General features: G+C 45.8%; 1 protein-coding gene across 3 annotated transcripts in view; it reads right to left on the reverse strand.

Annotated features, from left to right (window-relative positions):
- CPQ (carboxypeptidase Q) overlaps positions 1–25,756 on the reverse strand; it is a 649,160-nt gene that overhangs the window by 429,147 nt on the left and 194,257 nt on the right. For all 3 annotated transcript variants that reach the window (XM_069731668.1, XM_069731670.1, XM_069731669.1), the window contains exon 3: positions 6,572–6,779. In XM_069731668.1, the coding sequence (XP_069587769.1) occupies positions 6,572–6,779 (208 nt within the window). The remainder of the gene's footprint in view (positions 1–6,571; positions 6,780–25,756) is intronic.

The raw sequence follows: 25,756 nt of genomic DNA on the forward strand, positions 1-25,756 counted from the left end.
GATGTTTACCCTGGTTACCATCGTTAAAGTAAAAAAAAACAACCACTACATACTTACCTACCGCTGTCTGTCCCCGGCGCTGGGCTTCTCTGCTCTGGCTGTGAGCGCCGGGCAGCCGGAAAGCAGAGCGGTGATGTCACCGCTCTGCTTTCCGGCCGCTGTGCTTACACAGGGCAGAGAAGCAGAACGCCGGGGACAGACAGCAGTAGGTAAGTATGTAGTGGTTGTTTTTTTTACTTTAACGATGGTAACCAGGGTAAACATCGGGTTACTAAGCGCGGCCCTGCGCTTAGTTACCCGATGTTTACCCTGGTTACCAGCGAAGACATCGCTGAATCGGCGTCACACACGCCGATTCAGCGATGTCAGCGGGAGATCCAGCGACGAAACAAAGTTCTGGACTTTCTTCCCCGACCAGCGATATCACAGCAGAGGCCTGATCGCTGCTGCCTGTCACACTGGACGATATCGCTAGCCAGGACGCTGCAACGTCACAGATCGCTAGCGATATCGTCTAGTGTGACGGTACCTTAAGAAAACGGCGAATGGTAGAAGCAAAAAGAGCGGTGTGGATAAGTGAACTGGCTGTGGTGTGCACCTCGCTGATTGGCAGCCTATTGTGAGTGGATGAGTGAGTGTGGTAAGCAGAGTCCCTCTTTACAGTCAGATTGAAGTCACATGTGAAGCGCATGGGCAGTGTTCGTGACAATTAGTTTACTTATATTTCTATATAATGTGAGATAATAAATTTTCAGTTTGTAAGTGACCACCTTTATTTGCACCCCTGATTGTTAGGCTACATCTACTGTGATTCTTGTACAGCAAAGAAAAATCCAATAAAAAAACAGCAAAAACGTTCTTGCATATCCTGGCAAGTCCTTGATTATGGCTTTTCTGAAAAGTTGTAAAATGTCTTTTCTAATTATTTCTTACTCCTGTTTTGCTATATAATGGATGTATTATTGCCCCTTCGTGTGCTGTATAATCACTATGAACATTACTTCACATAAAAGGTTAGTTAACCGATATTTATATATATAAATGCTTCCCATTTCTTGAGCACACATACAGAATCAATATATGCTCACTGAGGTATTTTCTAATCAAACCAAATTAAATATTTATCTGTTCTGGAGGTTAATTTAGATTTAACTAAAGACTAAATAATCAGAGAAAAAGGAAATTACTATTTCTCATGTGGCAAGAGAATTGTATTTTTGTAAAGGATTTGCCTACTGTAGAAAATGACTTTAGAGACATTTCATTATAAAAGTGGCATAAACTATAGGAGATCACAAAATATACTTGAAAAGCTGCCAGCTGCATAATAAATGAATAGAAGTATTGTTAGCATTTCAGCTGAGTAAAATATCCTTTTTATTTTTTTCTCTTCTCTGTTGAAAAGATATTAACTTGTAAAGCTTAGGTTACATTTTGTAGTTTGACTGAGTTTTACCAGAGATTTGTCTTTGGGGGGCGTGTACTACTTCCCCTACATGAGTTTAACCAATCATAAGCAGAGAGCGCCATGCAGGGTGGAAAAGAACACGCCTTCCTCTCTTCACTGATCGCTGCAGACACTGAGTAGAGATACAGAGTTGAGTTATGTATCATTACAAACAGAACTAACATCAAAGTGTTGTTAGCTCTCACCCTTCTCCCACACTGACTGCTGTGAGATGACATTTGGAAGTGTTTGTAATGATATATTAGTCAGCATTGCTGTATCTCTACACAGTAGCTGAAGATATCCGTGAGGAAAAGAGGGCATGCTCTTTTTCACGCTGTATGTTGCTGCCTGCTTATCACTGGTCAACCTCATGCAGAGGAAGAATTACACACACCCCAGAAACAAATCTCTGGTAATGCCCAGTTGAATCATTATATAAATTATAACTTAAAGGGCCACTGTCACCCCCTCCAGCCGTTATACACTAAAAGAGCCACCTTGTGCAGCAGTAATGCTGCATTCTAACAAGGTGGCTCTTTTAGTTTTTGGTTCATGTATTCCCAAAATAAAGCGTTTTCAAACTTATCCAAAATACCTGTCTTTATCTAGGTAGGCAGGTCCTCACCCCCCTGCTTGAACCGCCACTCTGCCATCACTCAAATATTCAGGGGCTCCGGGCGCCGGCCCCTCCGCGCTGTTTTCGCTTGAAATCCGGCGCCTGCGCTGTGTACTACTGTGTGGGGCAGGTGCAAAGAGCTCTGGCCGTCTGACGTCAGAGCCAGGCATGCAGACTGCGCCTGTGCGGCCGCCCTGCCTATGAATCCCAGCCCCGCACTGTGCATAATGCAAAACACACTGCGGGGCTGGGATTACCAAGGTGGGTGGCCGCACCAAAAACTAAAAGAGCCACCTTGTTAGAATGCATTTACGAGCCAATACCTTAGTGAGGTGGAGAAATTAGAAAGAAAAACATTTTACTCAGCTCTGCAGCTACTATACTATGATGTGGCCAGTTTAACATGCTAAACGTGGTGCAAGCTCCTCTTTCAGGGCTGGATTCCCTATGTCAGTAGAAGAAGAGCATTTTAGAGGTGATAATTAGCATCAAGAGCATGTGTCTCTCACAGGTAACATTGATAGATGGACACAGAAAGCAAAGCTATAATCACACTGTGCTCTGCTCTGTTCCAGTTATCGAGGTGGGACACAGCCTGGAGAAGTCATGGCTGTTGTCTGATCATGCCCACTATTCAGTTGATTGATATCCCACTCAGCATAATCACTAGCTAAGCAGAACATCAAGCAACAGTGGGTATGATTAATGAAAGCTGTGACTGGTACATGCTGTGCCCTACCCCGATAAGGCCTCTTTCACACTTCCGTCTTTTAGCTCCCGTCGAAATCCGTCGATTTTTTAAAAAACAGGATCCTGCAAATTTTTCTGCAGGATCCTGTATTTTCCCATAGACTTGTATTAGCGACAGATCGTGACGGATGGCCATCCGTTTCATCCGTCGTGCACTGGATCCGTTGGAAAATTGCTGTCCGTTGGGCGGAGACAACGTTCAGAAGAATTTTTTTTCTGCACATAGGAAATTCTGTCAGCGACGGGTCCTGCGCTGCCCGTCGTTGGCTATAATGGAAGCCTATGGGCGCAGGATCCGTCGCTGACTGTCAAAAACAGGAATCCAGCGACGTATCCCGTTATTGTATGCTGAGCATGCCTGGAAGGATTTTGTAGCCAGGGGAATCTCTCTCTCTCTCATTTTTAAAACATCCGTCGATATGTCGCATCGACGCATTCTGACGGCCGCCTGCTGACTTAAGAGTGAAAGAAGCCTAACTGGAATGAAGTAGAGAGCTGAGCCATTATGACATTTTCTACTTTCACCTCTGACTGCTGTACATTCTCTGGATGCTAAAATTATTAATTATATTAAAGCACCATTAGTTTCAGGGTGCTGCTGTCATGTCGGACGCTATTCACACTAGGGCGTCCGACAGACAGCAGTAATTCCGCATTCGTCCACTATGCGCTCAGTGGCGCCGTCTAGATTTTGTCTAGGTTGTCCAGGGTTAATCTGGCTGGTAATCTGGTTGGAGGCTGGGTCACGCCCTCTGCCTTTAAATAGTTCTGCTGAACTTTGGGCGTCGCCGATGCTTGTGTCTTGTGCCTGGTGATCTCGGTCTGGAGTGGTGGTCTAGGAGAAGGAATATCGTATCTGGTGGTGTATTATCCTTTGTCATATTTCTCCTTCCTATATTTGTATTTGTTTTGCCCTGTGCACATTTTCGTGTATTCCTGTGTGATTGCGGCGTGGTGCGTTTTTCAGTTTTCCCTGTCTGTGCTTTCTGTGGGGATTGGTGTGTGGTCTCTTCACTGGGTGGCGGGAGGTGGTTTCAGCTTAGGGCTGAAACAGGAGACAGGGTCAGGCCTGGCGGCCCAGACATGCACACCTTTAGTGTAACTTCTGGGAGAGGGTCAGACAGGGTTTTCCTGGCCTGAGGGATATCACAGGGGCTCGGGTAACCAGCCTTTGTCTACCCAGTACTCCCGTGACAGCTGCACATGTGAAGAGGGTTTCCATACATATCTAGCTATATAATCGTCCAAGGGTCACTTCCGTCTGTCTGTCTGTTTGTCTGTCACGGAAATCCCGCAGTCTGGCCGCTAATTCGCCCCTTCCTACTCTCTGTCAGTGCCCCCTCCATACTCCCCTCCAGTCAGCGCTCACACAGGGTTAATGGCTGCATTACACCGCGCTATGCCACGGTGTAACGCAGTCCGTTAACGCTGCTATTAACCCTGTGTGACCAACTATTTACTACTGATGCTGCCTATGCAGCATAAATAGTAAAAAGATCTAATGTTAAAAATAATTAAAAAAAAAATCATTACATACTCACCTTCTGGTGCCTTTCCCGCTCCTCGCGACGCTCCGGGCCATGCATTGCGGTCTCGCGATATGATGACGTAGCAGTCTTGCGAGACTGCTACGTCATCATCTCGCGAGACTGCAATGCATTCTTGGGACCGGAGCGTCGTGAGGAGCATCGCTATATGCCTCGCCTGGATCCGGGGGCCGCCGGAAGGTGAGTACATAACTATTTTCATTTAAATTCTTTTTTTTCAACAGGGATATGGTGCCCACATTGCTATATACTACGTGGGCTGTGTTATATACTACGTGGGCTGTGTTATGTACTGCGTGGGCTGTGTTATATACTATGTCTCTGTGCTACATACTACGTGGGCTGTGCTATAAACTACATCGCCGAGCTATATACTGCGTGGGCTGTGTAATATATTACGTGGCTGGGCAATATACTACGTGGCTGAGTTATATACTGCATGAGCTGTGCTATATACTATGTGAGCTGTGCTATATACTACATGAGCTGTGCTATATACTACGTAGCTGTGCAATATATTACGTGGCTGGGCAATATACTACGTGGCTGTTTTATATACTGCATGAGCTGGGATATATACTACGTGAGCTGTGCTATATACTACATGGCTGTGTTATATACTACGTGGGCTGTGCTATATACTATGTAGCTGTGGAATATACATGGCTGGGCAATATACTACGTGGCTGTGCTATATACTACGTGGGATGTGTTATATACTACGTGGGATGTGTTATATACTACGTGGCCTGTGTTATATACTACGTGGGCTGTGTTATATACTACGTGGGCTGTGCTATAAACTGGGTGGGCTGTGTTATACACTGCGTGGGCTTTGCTATATATTACGTGGGCTGTTATACACTGCATGGGCTGTTATATACTACGTGGGCTGTGCTAAATACTACATGGGCTGTGTTTTTACACTGCATGGGCTGTGCTATATACTACGTGGGCTGTGTTATACACTGTGTGGGCTGTGCTATATACTGTATGGGCTGTGCTATATACTACGTGGACTGTGCTATATACTACGTGGGCTGTGCTATATACTACGTGGCTGTGCTATATGCTATGTGGCTGTGTTATATGCTACGTGGGCTGTGCTATATGCTACGTGGGCTGTGTTATATACTATGTGGCCTGTGCTATATACTACGTGGCCTGTGCTATATGCTACGTGGCTGTGCTATATGCTACGTGGGCTGTTATATATACTATGTGGGCTGTGTTATATTTCTCTGATGTATCTGTGCATCATGAATCGTGGTATGTGTTAAAGAGTGGGGCCCACTGAGACTCTTTTGCCCGGGGCCCTCAAAAACATGGATCTGGCCCTGGCTTCACTGATTGGTCACTTCCGGCCAGACACGAACAATCAGCAACAGGCGCAGTCCGGCCACGAATTGGTGCGGAATTTGAACCACGCTTCGCTAATTGGTTGCCAGGCTGGCTGAATCCTGTGTATAAATTGCATTATTCTGCAAACTTCATAAATAAACTACATACATATTCTAGAATACCCGATGCGTTAGAATAGGGCCACCATCTAGTAATATATAAAATACAAGTACAACCAGCGGCGTTATGACCGCGGTTGCATCAGTTGCCACCACGATTGGGCCTAGTGGGTCAGGGGCCCGGCAACGCTAGCAAAAGCTACAACTGGATGTACGTCCTCAAACACACATATAGTTGAAGTGTATTGCGACGTGCAGGTCCGCAAGCCACAATACACACTGTCGGCCAATCAGAGGTCAGCAGCTGACGTCGGCCAAAGCCAGCTGCTGGCTTCACAAGAGGACGCGCGTGGTGCGGGAGTGAAGGAACGGTGAGAACTTATTCTAATAAATAAATAAATCAGCGGCCATACTATGGATGACTATGGGGTCCATTATACTTTATAGGATGACTAAGGGGGTGCATTATACTTTGCAGGATGACTATGGGGTAAAGGAAGGAGATCTTATGAAGTACCTCTAACATGCTCTACTTTTACTTACATAGGGAATCTGGACCCGACAGCTTGCACCTATCATACAGTGTAGAATATGTGATAAATGTTTAGAATAGAAATAACCTTTTAACTTATGCATATAATTTTATCCTGAAAAACCTTGAAAGGTACCGTACATATTGCTCTGGACACCATGATTGCAGGTTTAGAAGTTGCTACAGATGTTACTGGAGATTGCATACAAGCCTTACCTGTTAATGGAGAACGACGCTATTGATCTGATCAAAGAAGCCACGGCCCCGACTTTCGCAGCTTCGGAGGCTCCCCTTGACCTATACTGCACAGTCTCCCCATAACTAATGAATGGCTGGTTGTAAACCACAATCTTTCCTTTGGCCTCCACTGATCTCCTTTGTAGTTCGTCAAAAGAAGACACCACAAGAACTTCCGCCGTTATTCCTGCAAAATAAATGAGCGTTCATTACACTTATTTGATGCACATTGACTTTGCCCAAGAGTAATGTTCACGCCTGATACTCTCAGGGAACAGGGACTGCTATAAGTGGTATATGCATTATGTGGGCTCTTAAATGGGTATGCTCAAGTTTTAAAGTTATCCTTTATTTATCTGATCCCGATCAATGGGGGTCTGACTGCTAGGACTCCAACCAATGCTGAGAAACGGGACTTTTCAAATTGGTGGTCAATCACTTGCATCCACTTAAGGGAAGATACCGTACCTGAGTGCAGCTCTTGGCTATGTTCGGCACTCCCATAACAATGAATGGAGTGGTACTACACATGATAGGGCACCACTCCATTCACATGAGGCTCTTCAGAGATCTGTTTCTTGAGATCGGTGGGGGTCACAGTAGTTGAACCCTAGCGATTGGAAAGTTATCCCCCATCCACTGAATAGGGGAAAACCTCCAAACTTGAAAATATCCCTTTAGATGGAATAGGTATATATGAAGATACAGCAATGGCCATTAATTGGCTGCAGAGGTCACATATCTGTTCAGGCTAGCAGGCGATCGTTAGGTGAGCATAATTTAATTTTTTGGCCATGCTGTGCTGTAGAAAAAAGAAAGTATGGACAAACCCTTTAAATCAATAGCCTGTCTATGAAAGACTAGGTTTTCCAGAGAGGGACACAAGGTGCAACTTCTCTCCTTTCTGATCAGGTGATGAGAATCCTGAACAGAAGACCCTCCTCTACTAACAAAGACTTCACAAATGGGGCATATAAGACGTTTTCCTAAACTGAGGAGCCCCTTTAAATCTAATGGGAAAAACTCTTTTTTTTTAATCAAACCAGAAATAAGAGATGCGTTAGATTACAATAATTGCTGCTATAGTTTAGAGTAATACATTTGATGAGATGTTATATATCACCACCAGTCACTACTAAAAATCATGGAGAGAAATAAATAATCCAATTATTCTAATCATCTCCTGCTCTAGTAGGAAATTATTGTCTTCATACATAAGTGTCTGTTTCCGCACACAAATAAGGACCCTCAGATTAAGGACGCTTCTAGATGTAATGTGCTTACTTTCATCAGACGCTCAATGCTTCAAGTATAACTATTTCTTGTTATTACATATTTATTCTTACATGTTGATCCTTTGAAGAACTGGAAACGATCAATGGAAAATACAGAAGACAGGAGCCCTACGGTCAAGATCTAAATAAGTCTCCAGAAGTCACACCAAGGACATCGGGTGCCTGGACTTTGTTTCTACTCCAAGCATCTCCCATGAATAATGGGTTGAGTTCTTCCTCCATCTTGAGTTTTTGGCCCTATTTGGCCTTGACTGACAGATCGTTGGCCTTCGAATTGTGTTCATGTGGCTGTGAAGGAAGTTACCTTTCAACAAGTAGAAGAAGGTGGTGAGGTATAGTCAGGAAACTGAGGCATGGAAGTGCATTGTCATGATCAAATGCACTTCCTAGTAATTGTCTTAAGGGGTTTGTCTACTACTCGGACAACACCCTTCCAATTACAATATTCCCCACATATAGGATAAAAACACACTACATACTCACCTCCGATGCCGGCTTTGTTATGTCACGCGAGCCCTGCAGCCAATCATCGGCCGCTTCACTCTTGCTTCCTGACATCAGAACTCTTGACTGCTTTCTCACGTCTTCCAGATGCCAGTCCGAAATAAATGATAATGAAGCAGCCGCTGATTGGCTGTAGGGCTCATGTGACATAACATCACAGGATTCTGGTCAGCAACATCGGAGGGGAGTATAAGATGTTTATCATACATGAGGGAATATTGTAACTGAGGAAGGGTTCAGTAGCGGAAAACTACTTCAACTAATTGCCTAACGAACAGGCAATTCCTGGATATGTTGTGGCTGTCGATCAGCCGTGGGACATGCAGATGCGAACATATTTTTCAAGCACGCTGAAGACACTCGGTTAGCACATGAGCATGGCGGATAACACCTTATCCGAGCACGTTCACTCATCACTAGACCTAACTTAAAGGGACTGTCTAATTTTGGAGACATTTTTTTCTTCTTACTTAAATGCATGTATTTGGGGCTAAAATTCATTTTTGCTATTGGGTTGCATTACAAATCCTGCACCGTTTGCCTTCTAAAGCCTCTGTGTTGCAGTCCGATCCTGGCCACAGAATGAGTTGAATGAAAATCCGTCAATGAGTTCCTTATGACAGTCTGATGGGGAGGTTGCATTTCTTTTATCTGTTTTTTTTTTTTACTTAGCTCCTCTCAGCTGAGTTATGACTAAAGACCACATCAAAATGACAGAAAAACGACTGGCACATCCAAACTAGTGTGAATAGGTGCACCACCTTGACGATGGTTGATGGGCTCACACTATTTGGCCAAATTCTGTGCAAAGCGTCTCAAATATTTTTCCTAATATTCAAAAAGCCATTTTGCTATTTATGTTTCATGTATTTCATATTCGACTGGCATTGGCACGATAGAGTGCAACCTTTCTTTGTATAAAGACCTCATCAAAGTTGAAGTTGCAGGGAAATTGAGTGCTTGTAAGAGCAAAATTGTGCAAAATTTTAAAGGCAGAAACCCAATTGCAAAAATGATTTTTAACCCCCAAGACGCTCATTTAAGTAAAAAAAAAAATATGGACAATCCCTTGAAGATGCACCTAAAAGAAATATGAAAATTAATGCCAAAACATATCAAAAGGGTCCGGTAACAAGGTCCCTAAGATGGTCATATTCTTGGCGGCTGATTACTTGCATTATTCCTTTAGTGACTTGTGTGCAATTGTAATTGTACATTAGATTCTGTAATTAGTTATTGGCTTCTCATAAATGGAGGGGGGGACAAATATTTATGAATCTGCTATTCTAATGTGCGGCAACAAAGATGGACCTTCCTTTAGAAAAAAAAATCATATTCTGGTCAATAAGGGTTAAAGACTGAAAATCGTGTGTAATCCAATAAGTTTCAAAGACAATAAGACTTAATTTGATTTTCCAGTAAAATTGTCATATAAAGACCCAAGAGGACGTATAGGGAATATGGGCTCAGATGACGCGCTCATGTGTCTCTTTACATTATTCACGGCCTTTCCCTGGGTTTTTTTGTTGTGTAAAGCGGCGGCCGCCCTTAGAGAGATGACACAAGAGCCTCTCCGCTGATTGCATTCACAAGGCAGACTGGGAAATGCATCTCTCTTCCAATTTCTCACCTGTTATACAAGCCGCCTGGTTCTGCCGCCGGGTCTCCAGTGAGATTTACGCCTGCTAGTTTCTATTTACAGTTCGCAGTGATTTACGTTATAAGATCTGTCAGCCAGAGCTGTCGTGATTTGGCCGGTTTGTTACATGGAAATATGCTTTCTGGAGGGACGGTGGCTCCGCTATGTTCATGTAATGCCTGGGAGTCTGGAAACATTTCTACTTTTGTACTGTGTGCCAGTCCCGTGCTCAGTGTCGGACTGGAGTGCCAATGGCCGACCAGTCACCAATTGCACCGCCCCACGTTTTAGATACATGCAAATGTGACTTAACTTCACTAACAAATTCTATAACAATGATCTGGATAGACTGTGAAATAAATAAGATGCTGTCTGTGTCTGTACACAGAGATTCAAGAATATTGTGCCAAGCACTGCTCATTTAAGAGAATGACGGCCCACCGGAGGATTCTACTGTTCTCCAGTGGGCCAGTCCAAGCCCGCCCATGCTACATGCAAATGTGACTTAACTTCACTAACAAATTTCTATAGCAATGATCTGGGTAGATTGTGAAATAAATAAGATGCTGTCTGTGTCTGTACATAGTGATTCAAGAATATTGTGCCAAGCACTGCTCATTTAAGAGAATGACGACCCACCGGAGGATTCTACTGTTCTCCAGTGGGCCAGTTCAAGCCTGCCCATGCTGCACGGTGATCGGCTTTTATCGCTTTGTGCTGGATAGTAGTTGTCCTACTGTACATGGCACATCTGAAAATTACCTTTTGATTAAATCCAGTTTTTGTGCTTAACTTTTTTTTAGTTAGCTTTTTTTTTTTGCTTATTACAAAATACTTAATTGGAAATCTTGAACTTTTCACACTGGCCACTGACTCTTTTTGTTAAAACCTGTACCTATCTCTCTCTCCCCCCCCCCAGGAAAACTCACATGCACATTAGTCACAAAGGTCAGACCCTATCGTTGCAAAGAAGCATGAGCAATGAGCGCGTAGAAAAGTCGCTGTGTAGGGAGGGGGAGCAGGAGAGCTGTTACATCACCTATTGTGATTGGTGGATCCTGTGTTATCAGCTGCGTATGGAAACTCCTGTAATCTCTTCCTAAAAGTGCCAGAAGACTAAAAAAAAGCCCTAGTGGGCAGTGTAAAATTTGCAAGGTTACTAACCTTGATTTTTAATAAAGAATGTGATTTTAAAAAATCCTCTGACAGCAGCATGAATGGGGCCCTATGCTCGAGATAGAAGCAGGTCACATTGGGGAACAGGATATACGATACAATTATGTAATATCCTATGAAAATGTCACAGCTAACACACAGCTAACGAACACCTTACATACTCCTAACAATATACACATAACACACATCTAACATACACCTGGCACACACCTAATACATGTAACACACAGCAATACACACCTTTCATACTACTAGCAACATACAACACACACCTACATACACCTAATATATGACGATGACAAAAAAAGTTTTTTGAAACCACCTTTTTGTTGGGCATGCATGAACTGGCAAAATTATGTGCTAAGTGTCTCATTTTTTCCTAGGATCTAGCAGCAGTATTGCTATTCATATTTCATATATTTCATATTGACATGCTTTAGCGCTACTGAGTGAAACTTTTTTGTTTATTGTATATGGAGGTAGCTGCTCCTAGTTTGCACCTGTTCGCATTAGCTTGGAATACCAGTCAGTTTCTTTGTCACTTTATATTAGCTCTCTGACCGAGCACTCCGCCCTTCAGCATGTGGTGGATTTTAATTGCCACAGGTTCCTACCTACCCATAACATCAGACTTGGAAGATAGGTATTCACATCCACCCCGGAATTCAGATTTCAGTCTTAGAGAGGTATTCACACTAGACACGTCAGCACCCAGCAGTTTTGAGACCTCCTTGTCGTTGGTTGTTGGGTATGCATGAATTGGCCAATTTATCTGCTAAGTGTCTAATTTTTTCCTAGTATCTAGAAGCAGGATTGCTCTTCTTATATTTCATATTGACATGCTTTAGCACTGCAGAGTGCAACTTTTTTTGTTTATAATACACCTAACATACACCTGGCACACATCTACCATACACCTGGCACACACCTAACATACACCTGGCACACATCTACCATACACCTGGCACACACCTAACATACACCTGGCACACACCTTACATCTGGCACACATCTACCATACACCTGGCACACACCTAACATAAACCTGGCACACATCTACCAAACACCTGGCACACACCTAACATACACCTGGCACACAACTAACATACACCTGGCACACACCTAACATATACCTGGCACACATCTACCATACACCTGGCACACACCTAACATACACCTGGCACACACCTTACATCTGGCATACATCTACCATACCTGGCACACACCTAACATACACCTGGCACACAACTAACATACACCTGGCACACACCTTACATCTGGAACACACCTATCATACACCTGGCACACACTTAACATATACCTGGCACACATCTAACATACACCTGGCCAAATCTACCATACACCTGGCACACATCTATCATACACCTGGCACACACCTAACATACGCCTGGCACACACCTACCATACACCTGGCACACACCTAACATAAATCTGGCACACATCTAACATACACCTGGCACACATCTACCATACACCTGACACACACCTAACATACACATGGCACACACCTAACATACACCTGGCACACATCTAACATACACATGGCACACACCTACCATACACCTGGCACACACCTAACATACACCTGGCAGACACATACCGTACACCTGGCACACACCTAACATACACCTGGCACACACCTACCATACACCTGGCACACACCTACCATACACCTGGCACACACCTACCATACACCTGGCACACACCTACCATACACCTGGCACACACCTAACATACACCTGGCACATACCGAACATACACCTGGCACACACCTAACATATACCTGGCACACATCTACCATACACCTGGCACACACCTAACATACACCTGGCACACACCTTACATCTGGAACACACCTATCATACACCTGGCACACACCTAACATATACCTGGCACACATCTAACATACACCTGGCCAAATCTACCATACACCTGGCACACAGCTAACATACACCTGGCACACACCTAACATACACCTGGCACACACCTAACATACACCTGGCACACACCTAACATACACCTGGCACAAACCTAACGTACATCTGGCACACACCTAACATATACCTGGCACACATCTACCATATACCTGGCACACACCTAACATACACATGGCACACATGTACCATACACCTGGCACACACCTAACATACACCTGGCACACACCTAACATACACCAGGCACACATCTAACATACATATGGCACACAGCTAACATACACCTGGCACAAACCTAACATACACCTGTAACACACCTAACATACGTCTGGCACACACCTAACATACGTCTGGCACACACCTAACATACATCTGGCACACACCTACCATACACCTGGCACACACCTACCATACACCTAGAACACACGTAACATACATCTGGCACACACCTAACATACATCTGGCACACACCTAACATACATCTGGCACACACCTAACATACACCTGGTACACATCTACCATACACCTGGCACACACCTAACATACACCTGGCATACACCTAACATACACCTGGCACACACCTAACATACATCTGGCACATACCTACCATACACGTGGCACACACCTAACATACACCTGGCACACATCTAACATACACCTGGCAGACACATACCGTACACCTGGCACAAACCTAACATACACCTGGCACAGACCTAACATACATCTGGCACACACCTAACATACATCTGGCACACACCTACCATACAGCTGGCACGCACCTACCATACACCTGGCACACACCTAACATACACCTGGCACACACCTAACATACACCTGGCACACACCTACCATACACCTGGCACACACCTACCATACACCTAGCACACACCTACCATACACCTGGCACACACCTACCATAAATCTGGCACACACCTACCACACATCTGGCACACACCTACCATACACCTGGCACACACCTACCATACATCTGGCACACACCTACCATACACCTGACACACACCTAACATATACCTGGCACACACCTAACATACACCTGGCACACATCTAACATACATCTGGTACACGCCTACCACACACCTGGCAGACACATACCGTAAACCTGGCACACACCTAACATACACCTGGCATACACCTAACATACACCTGGCACACACCTAACATACATCTGGCACATACCTACCATACACGTGGCACACACCTAACATACACCTGGCACACATCTAACATACACCTGGCACACATCTACCATACACCTGGCACACACCTAACATACACCTGGCACACACCTTACATCTGGCACACATCTACCATACACCTGGCACACACCTAACATAAACCTGGCACACAACTACCAAACACCTGGCACACACCTAACATACACCTGGCACACAACTAACATACACCTGGCACACACCTAACATATACCTGGCACACATCTACCATACACCTGGCACACACCTAACATACACCTGGCACACACCTTACATCTGGCATACATCTACCATACCTGGCACACACCTAACATACACCTGGCACACAACTAACATACACCTGGCACACACCTTACATCTGGAACACACCTATCATACACCTGGCACACACTTAACATATACCTGGCACACATCTAACATACACCTGGCCAAATCTACCATACACCTGGCACACATCTATCATACACCTGGCACACACCTAACATACGCCTGGCACACACCTACCATACACCTGGCACACACCTAACATAAATCTGGCACACATCTAACATACACCTGGCACACATCTACCATACACCTGACACACACCTAACATACACATGGCACACACCTAACATACACCTGGCACACATCTAACATACACATGGCACACACCTACCATACACCTGGCACACACCTAACATACACCTGGCAGACACATACCGTACACCTGGCACACACCTAACATACACCTGGCACACACCTACCATACACCTGGCACACACCTACCATACACCTGGCACACACCTACCATACACCTGGCACACACCTACCATACACCTGGCACACACCTAACATACACCTGGCACATACCGAACATACACCTGGCACACACCTAACATATACCTGGCACACATCTACCATACACCTGGCACACACCTAACATACACCTGGCACACACCTTACATCTGGAACACACCTATCATACACCTGGCACACACCTAACATATACCTGGCACACATCTAACATACACCTGGCCAAATCTACCATACACCTGGCACACAGCTAACATACACCTGGCACACACCTAACATACACCTGGCACACACCTAAAATACACCTGGCACACACCTAACATACACCTGGCACAAACCTAACATACATCTGGCACACACCTAACATATACCTGGCACACATCTACCATATACCTGGCACACACCTAACATACACATGGCACACATGTACCATACACCTGGCACACACCTAACATACACCTGGCACACACCTAACATACACCAGGCACACATCTAACATACATATGGCACACAGCTAACATACACCTGGCACAAACCTAACATACACCTGTAACACACCTAACATACGTCTGGCACACACCTAACATACGTCTGGCACACACCTAACATACATCTGGCACACACCTACCATACACCTGGCACACACCTACCATACACCTAGAACACACGTAACATACATCTGGCACACACCTAACATACATCTGGCACACACCTAACATACATCTGGCACACACCTAACATACACCTGGTACACATCTACCATACACCTGGCACAGACCTAACATACACCTGGCATACACCTAACATACACCTGGCACACACCTAACATACATCTGGCACATACCTACCATACACGTGGCACACACCTAACATACACCTGGCACACATCTAACATACACCTGGCAGACACATACCGTACACCTGGCACAAACCTAACATACACCTGGCACAGACCTAACATACATCTGGCACACACCTAACATACATCTGGCACACACCTACCATACAGCTGGCACGCACCTACCATACACCTGGCACACACCTAACATACACCTGGCACACACCTAACATACACCTGGCACACACCAAACATACATCTGGCACATACCTACCATACACGTGGCACACACCTAACATACACCTGGCAGACACATACCATACACCTGGCACACACCTACCATACACCTAGCACACACCTACCATACACCTGGCACACACCTACCATAAATCTGGCACACACCTACCACACATCTGGCACACACCTACCATACACCTGGCACACACCTACCATACATCTGGCACACACCTACCATACACCTGACACACACCTAACATATACCTGGCACACACCTAACATACACCTGGCACACATCTAACATACATCTGGTACACGCCTACCACACACCTGGCAGACACATACCGTACACCTGGCACACACCTAACATACACCTGGCATACACCTAACATACACCTGGCACACACCTAACATACATCTGGCACATACCTACCATACACGTGGCACACACCTAACATACACCTGGCACACATCTAACATACACCTGGCAGACACATACCGTACACCTGGCACCAACCTAACATACACCTGGCACACACCTAACATACATCTGGCACACACCTAACATACATATGGCACACACCTAACACACCTGGCACACACCTAACATACACCTGGCACACATCTACCATACACCTGGCACACACCTTACATACACCTGGCACACACCTAACATACACCTGGCACACACCTAACATACATCTGGCACACACCTACCATACACCTAGCACACACCTAACATACTTCTGGCACACACCTACCATACAGCTGGCACGCACCTACCATACACCTGGCACACACCTAACATACACCTGGCACACACCTAACATACACCTGGCACACACCTACCATACACCTGGCACACACCTAACATACACCTGGCACACACCTAACATACACCTTGCACATACCTAACATACACCTGGCACACACCTAACATACATCTGGCACACTCCTACCATACACCTGGCACACACCTACCATACACCTAGCACACACGTACCATACACCTGGCACACACCTACCATAAATCTGGCACACACCTACCATACATCTGGCACACACCTACCATACACCTGGCACACACCTACCATACATCTGGCACACACCTAACATACACCTGGCACACACCTAACATACATCTGGCACACATCTAACATACATCTGGTACAAGCCTACCATACACCTGGCAGACACATACCGTACACCTGGCACACACCTAACATACACCTGGCACACACCTACCATGCACCTGGCACACACCTACCATACACCTGGCACACACCTACCATACACCTGGCACACACCTACCATACACCTGGCACACACCTACCATACACCTGGCACATACCTAACATACACCTTGCACATACCTAACATACACCTGGCACACACCTAACATACATCTGGCACACTCCTACCATACACCTGGCACACACTTAACATATACCTGGCACACATCTACCATACACCTGGCACACACCTAACATACACCTGGCACACAACTAACATACACCTGGCACACACCTTACATCTGGAACACACCTATCATACACCTGGCACACACCTAACATATACCTGACACACATCTAACATACACCTGGCCAAATCTACCATACACCTGGCACACACCTAACATACACCTGGCACAAACCTAACATACATCTGGCACACACCTAACATACACCTGGCACACATCTACCATATACCTGGCACACACCTAACATACACATGGCACACATCTACCATACACCTGGCACACACCTAACATACACCTGGCACACACCTAACACACACCTGGCACACACCTAACATACACCTGGCACACATCTACCATACACCTGGCACACACCTAACAAACACCTGGCACACACCTAACATACACCTGGCACACATCTAACATACATATGGCACACACCTAACATACACCTGGCACAAACCTAACATACACCTGTAACACATCTAACATACGTCTGGCACACACCTAACATACGTCTGGCACACACCTAACATACATCTGGCACACACCTACCATACACCTGGCACACACCTACCATACACCTAGAACACACGTAACATACATCTGGCACACACCTAATATACATCTGGCACACACCTAACATACATCTGGCACACACCTAACATACACCTGGTACACATCTACCATACACCTGGCACACGCCTAACATACACATGGCACACACCTAACATACACCTGGCACACACCTAACATACATCTGGCACACACCTAACATACACCTGGCACACACCTAACATACACCTAACACACACCTAACATACACCAGGCACACATCTAACATACATATGGCACACACCTAACATACACCTGGCACAAACCTAACATACACCTGGCACACACCTAACATACGTCTGGCACACACCTAACATACATCTGGCACGCACCTACCATACACCTGGCACACACCTAACATACACCTGGCACACAACTAACATACACCTGGCACACACCTTACATCTGGAACACACCTATCATACACCTGGCACACACCTAACATACACCTGGCACACAACTAACATACACCTGGCACACACCTAACATATACCTGGCACACATCTACCATACACCTGGCACACACCTAACATACACCTGGCACACACCTTACATCTGGCATACATCTACCATACCTGGCACACACCTAACATACACCTGGCACACAACTAACATACACCTGGCACACACCTTACATCTGGAACACACCTATCATACACCTGGCACACACTTAACATATACCTGGCACACATCTAACATACACCTGGCCAAATCTACCATACACCTGGCACACATCTATCATACACCTGGCACACACCTAACATACGCCTGGCACACACCTACCATACACCTGGCACACACCTAACATAAATCTGGCACACATCTAACATACACCTGGCACACATCTACCATACACCTGACACACACCTAACATACACATGGCACACACCTAACATACACCTGGCACACATCTAACATACACATGGCACACACCTACCATACACCTGGCACACACCTAACATACACCTGGCAGACACATACCGTACACCTGGCACACACCTAACATACACCTGGCACACACCTACCATACACCTGGCACACACCTACCATACACCTGGCACACACCTACCATACACCTGGCACACACCTACCATACACCTGGCACACACCTAACATACACCTGGCACATACCGAACATACACCTGGCACACACCTAACATATACCTGGCACACATCTACCATACACCTGGCACACACCTAACATACACCTGGCACACACCTTACATCTGGAACACACCTATCATACACCTGGCACACACCTAACATATACCTGGCACACATCTAACATACACCTGGCCAAATCTACCATACACCTGGCACACAGCTAACATACACCTGGCACACACCTAACATACACCTGGCACACACCTAAAATACACCTGGCACACACCTAACATACACCTGGCACAAACCTAACATACATCTGGCACACACCTAACATATACCTGGCACACATCTACCATATACCTGGCACACACCTAACATACACATGGCACACATGTACCATACACCTGGCACACACCTAACATACACCTGGCACACACCTAACATACACCAGGCACACATCTAACATACATATGGCACACAGCTAACATACACCTGGCACAAACCTAACATACACCTGTAACACACCTAACATACGTCTGGCACACACCTAACATACGTCTGGCACACACCTAACATACATCTGGCACACACCTACCATACACCTGGCACACACCTACCATACACCTAGAACACACGTAACATACATCTGGCACACACCTAACATACATCTGGCACACACCTAACATACATCTGGCACACACCTAACATACACCTGGTACACATCTACCATACACCTGGCACACACCTAACATACACCTGGCATACACCTAACATACACCTGGCACACACCTAACATACATCTGGCACATACCTACCATACACGTGGCACACACCTAACATACACCTGGCACACATCTAACATACACCTGGCAGACACATACCGTACACCTGGCACAAACCTAACATACACCTGGCACAGACCTAACATACATCTGGCACACACCTAACATACATCTGGCACACACCTACCATACAGCTGGCACGCACCTACCATACACCTTGCACACACCTAACATACACCTGGCACACACCTAACATACACCTGGCACACACCAAACATACATCTGGCACATACCTACCATACACGTGGCACACACCTAACATACACCTGGCAGACACATACCGTACACCTGGCACAAACCTAACATACACCTAGCACACACCTACCATACACCTGGCACACACCTACCATACACCTAGCACACACCTACCATACACCTGGCACACACCTACCATAAATCTGGCACACACCTACCACACATCTGGCACACACCTACCATACACCTGGCACACACCTACCATACATCTGGCACACACCTACCATACACCTGACACACACCTAACATATACCTGGCACACACCTAACATACACCTGGCACACATCTAACATACATCTGGTACACGCCTACCACACACCTGGCAGACACATACCGTACACCTGGCACACACCTAACATACACCTGGCATACACCTAACATACACCTGGCACACACCTAACATACATCTGGCACATACCTACCATACACGTGGCACACACCTAACATACACCTGGCACACATCTAACATACACCTGGCAGACACATACCGTACACCTGGCACCAACCTAACATACACCTGGCACACACCTAACATACATCTGGCACACACCTAACATACATATGGCACACACCTAACACACCTGGCACACACCTAACATACACCTGGCACACATCTACCATACACCTGGCACACACCTTACATACACCTGGCACACACCTAACATACACCTGGCACACACCTAACATACATCTGGCACACACCTACCATACACCTAGCACACACCTAACATACTTCTGGCACACACCTACCATACAGCTGGCACGCACCTACCATACACCTGGCACACACCTAACATACACCTGGCACACACCTAACATACACCTGGCACACACCTACCATACACCTGGCACACACCTAACATACACCTGGCACACACCTAACATACACCTTGCACATACCTAACATACACCTGGCACACACCTAACATACATCTGGCACACTCCTACCATACACCTGGCACACACCTACCATACACCTAGCACACACGTACCATACACCTGGCACACACCTACCATAAATCTGGCACACACCTACCATACATCTGGCACACACCTACCATACACCTGGCACACACCTACCATACATCTGGCACACACCTAACATACACCTGGCACACACCTAACATACATCTGGCACACATCTAACATACATCTGGTACAAGCCTACCATACACCTGGCAGACACATACCGTACACCTGGCACACACCTAACATACACCTGGCACACACCTACCATGCACCTGGCACACACCTACCATACACCTGGCACACACCTACCATACACCTGGCACACACCTACCATACACCTGGCACACACCTAACATACACCTGGCACATACCTAACATACACCTTGCACATACCTAACATACACCTGGCACACACCTAACATACATCTGGCACACTCCTACCATACACCTGGCACACACTTAACATATACCTGGCACACATCTACCATACACCTGGCACACACCTAACATACACCTGGCACACAACTAACATACACCTGGCACACACCTTACATCTGGAACACACCTATCATACACCTGGCACACACCTAACATATACCTGACACACATCTAACATACACCTGGCCAAATCTACCATACACCTGGCACACACCTAACATACACCTGGCACAAACCTAACATACATCTGGCACACACCTAACATACACCTGGCACACATCTACCATATACCTGGCACACACCTAACATACACATGGCACACATCTACCATACACCTGGCACACACCTAACATACACCTGGCACACACCTAACACACACCTGGCACACACCTAACATACACCTGGCACACATCTACCATACACCTGGCACACACCTAACAAACACCTGGCACACACCTAACATACACCTGGCACACATCTAACATACATATGGCACACACCTAACATACACCTGGCACAAACCTAACATACACCTGTAACACATCTAACATACGTCTGGCACACACCTAACATACGTCTGGCACACACCTAACATACATCTGGCACACACCTACCATACACCTGGCACACACCTACCATACACCTAGAACACACGTAACATACATCTGGCACACACCTAATATACATCTGGCACACACCTAACATACATCTGGCACACACCTAACATACACCTGGTACACATCTACCATACACCTGGCACACACCTAACATACACATGGCACACACCTAACATACACCTGGCACACACCTAACATACATCTGGCACACACCTAACATACACCTGGCACACACCTAACATACACCTAACACACACCTAACATACACCAGGCACACATCTAACATACATATGGCACACACCTAACATACACCTGGCACAAACCTAACATACACCTGGCACACACCTAACATACGTCTGGCACACACCTAACATACATCTGGCACGCACCTACCATACACCTGGCACACACCTAACATACACCTGGCACACAACTAACATACACCTGGCACACACCTTACATCTGGAACACACCTATCATACACCTGGCACACACCTAACATATACCTGGCACACATCTAACATACACCTGGCCAAATCTACCATACACCTGGCACACATCTACCATACACCTGGCACACACCTAACATACACCTGGCACACACCTAACATACACCTGGAACACACCTACCATACACCTGGCACACACCTACCATACACCTGGCACACACCTAACATACATCTGGCACACATCTAAAATACACCTGGCACACATCTACCATACACCTGGCACACACCTAACATACACATGGCACACATCTACCATACACCTGGCACACACCTAACATACACCTGGCACACACCTAACATACACCTGGCACACACCTAACATACACCTGGCACACATCTACCATACACCTGGCACACACCTAACAAACACCTGGCACACACCTAACATACACCTGGCACACATCTAACATACATATGGCACACATCTACCATACACCTGGCACACACCTAACATACACCTGGCACACATCTACCATACACCTGGCACACACCAAACAAACACCTGGCACAAACCTAACATACACCTGGCACACACCTAACATACGTCTGGCACACACCTAACATACACCTGGCACACACATAACATACTTCTGGCACACACCTACCATACAGCTGGCACGCACCTACCATACATCTGGCACACACCTAACATACACCTGGCACACACCTAACATACACCTGGCACACACCTAACATACACCTGGCACAAACCTACAATACATCTGGCACACACCTAACATACACCTGGCACACATCTACCATATACCTGGCACACACCTAACATACAACTGGCACACATCTAACATACATATGGCACACAACTAACATACACCTGGCACAAACCTAACATACACCTGGCACACACCTAACATACGTCTGGCCCACACCTAACATACATCTGGCACACACCTAACATACATCTGGCACACACCTAACATACATCTGGCACACATCTAACATACACCTGGCACACACCTAACATACATCTGGCACACACCTACCATACACCTGGCACACACCTACCATACACCTGGCACACACGTAACGTTGTCTCTGAGTCACAGTCCTGGCCAGGTGTATATGCTAATTGCTGTTCTGACTGGGATATTTAAGTGTGCAGGATTCATTAGCCTTTGCCAGTTGTCAATGTTTCTTCTGAAGTGTTGGATCACTTTCTGGCTTCTCCTGCTCAGCTGTCAATTCAGCAAAGATAAGTGTCTGTTTTTTGTTCCTGTGGCACACATGCAGTGTGCTTATATTCTGTGCTATTCATTTGTTTTTCTCTTGTCCAGCTTAGACTGTGTCAGTGTTTTCTCGGTCTTGTTGGATTCTCTGGAGATGCAGATATACGCTCCACATCTTTAGTTAGATGGTGGAGTTTTTGTATTTTCTGCTGTGGATATTTTTGGAAGGATTTTTAATACTGACCGCTTAGTATCCTGTCCTATCCTTTCCTATTTAGCTAGTGTGTGCCTCATTTGCTAAATCCTGTTTTCTGCCTATGTGTGTCTTTTCCTCTACTACTCACAGTCAATATTTGTGGGGGGCTGCCTATCCTTTGGGGTTCTGCTCTGAGGCAAGGTAGAAATTCCTATTTCCATCTATAGGTGTATTTAGTCCTCCGGCTGTGTCGAGGTGTCTAGGTTATGTTAGGTACACCCCACGGCTACTTCTAGTTGCGGTGATAAGATCAGGGTTTGCGGTCAGTATAGTTACCACCTTCTCCAGTGAAAGTTCGCATGCTGCTCCAAGGTCACCGGATCATAACAGTACAACTGGCCCATAATGAGTTAAATGCATCTCAGAAGAAGGGAAGAAAGGTCTTGAGTGATTTTTTTTTCTTCAGTCTACTTTGTCTTCTCCCTCTTTATCTCTGGGTGGCTGAAGAGCCTTGTGCTAGCATGAATGTTCAGGAATTAGCTTCTCGTGTAGACCAGCTTGCTGCTCGGGTACAGGATATTTCTGATTATATTGTTCAGACTCCTGTTTTAGAACCGAAGATTCCTACTCCTGATTTGTTTTTTGGTGACAGGTCCAAATTTTTGAGTTTTAAAAACAACTGTAAACTGTTTTTTGCTTTGAGACCTCGATCCTCCGGTGATTCCATTCAGCAAGTAAAAATTGTCATTTCCCTGCTGCGTGGCGACCCGCAGGATTGGGCATTTTCCCTGGAATCTGGGAATCCGGCTTTGCTTGATGTAGACTCCTTTTTTCAGGCCTTGGGATTGTTATATGATGAACCTAATTCTGTGGATCAAGCTGAGAAGACCTTGTTGGCCCTGTCTCAGGGTCAAGAGGCGGCAGAATTGTATTGTCAGAAATTCAGAAAATGGTCGGTGTTGACTAAATGGAATAATGATGCTTTGGCGGCAATTTTCAGAAAGGGTCTTTCTGAATCCGTTAAAGATGTTATGGTGGGGTTTTCCACGCCTTCCGGTCTGAGTGATTCTATGTCTCTGGCCATTCAGATTGACCGGCGCTTGCGGGAGCGCAGAACTGTGCGCGCTGTGGCGTTATCCTCAGAGCAAATTCCTGAGCCAATGCAGTGTGATAGGATTTTGTCTAGAACGGAACGACAAGGTTTCAGACGTCAGAATAGGTTGTGTTATTATTGTGGCGACGCTCCTCATGTCATTTCTGTCTGTCCTAAGCGGACAAAGAGGA

The sequence above is a fragment of the Ranitomeya imitator genome, chromosome 6, assembly GCF_032444005.1.
Source record: "Ranitomeya imitator isolate aRanImi1 chromosome 6, aRanImi1.pri, whole genome shotgun sequence".
Taxonomy (NCBI): domain Eukaryota; kingdom Metazoa; phylum Chordata; class Amphibia; order Anura; family Dendrobatidae; genus Ranitomeya; species Ranitomeya imitator.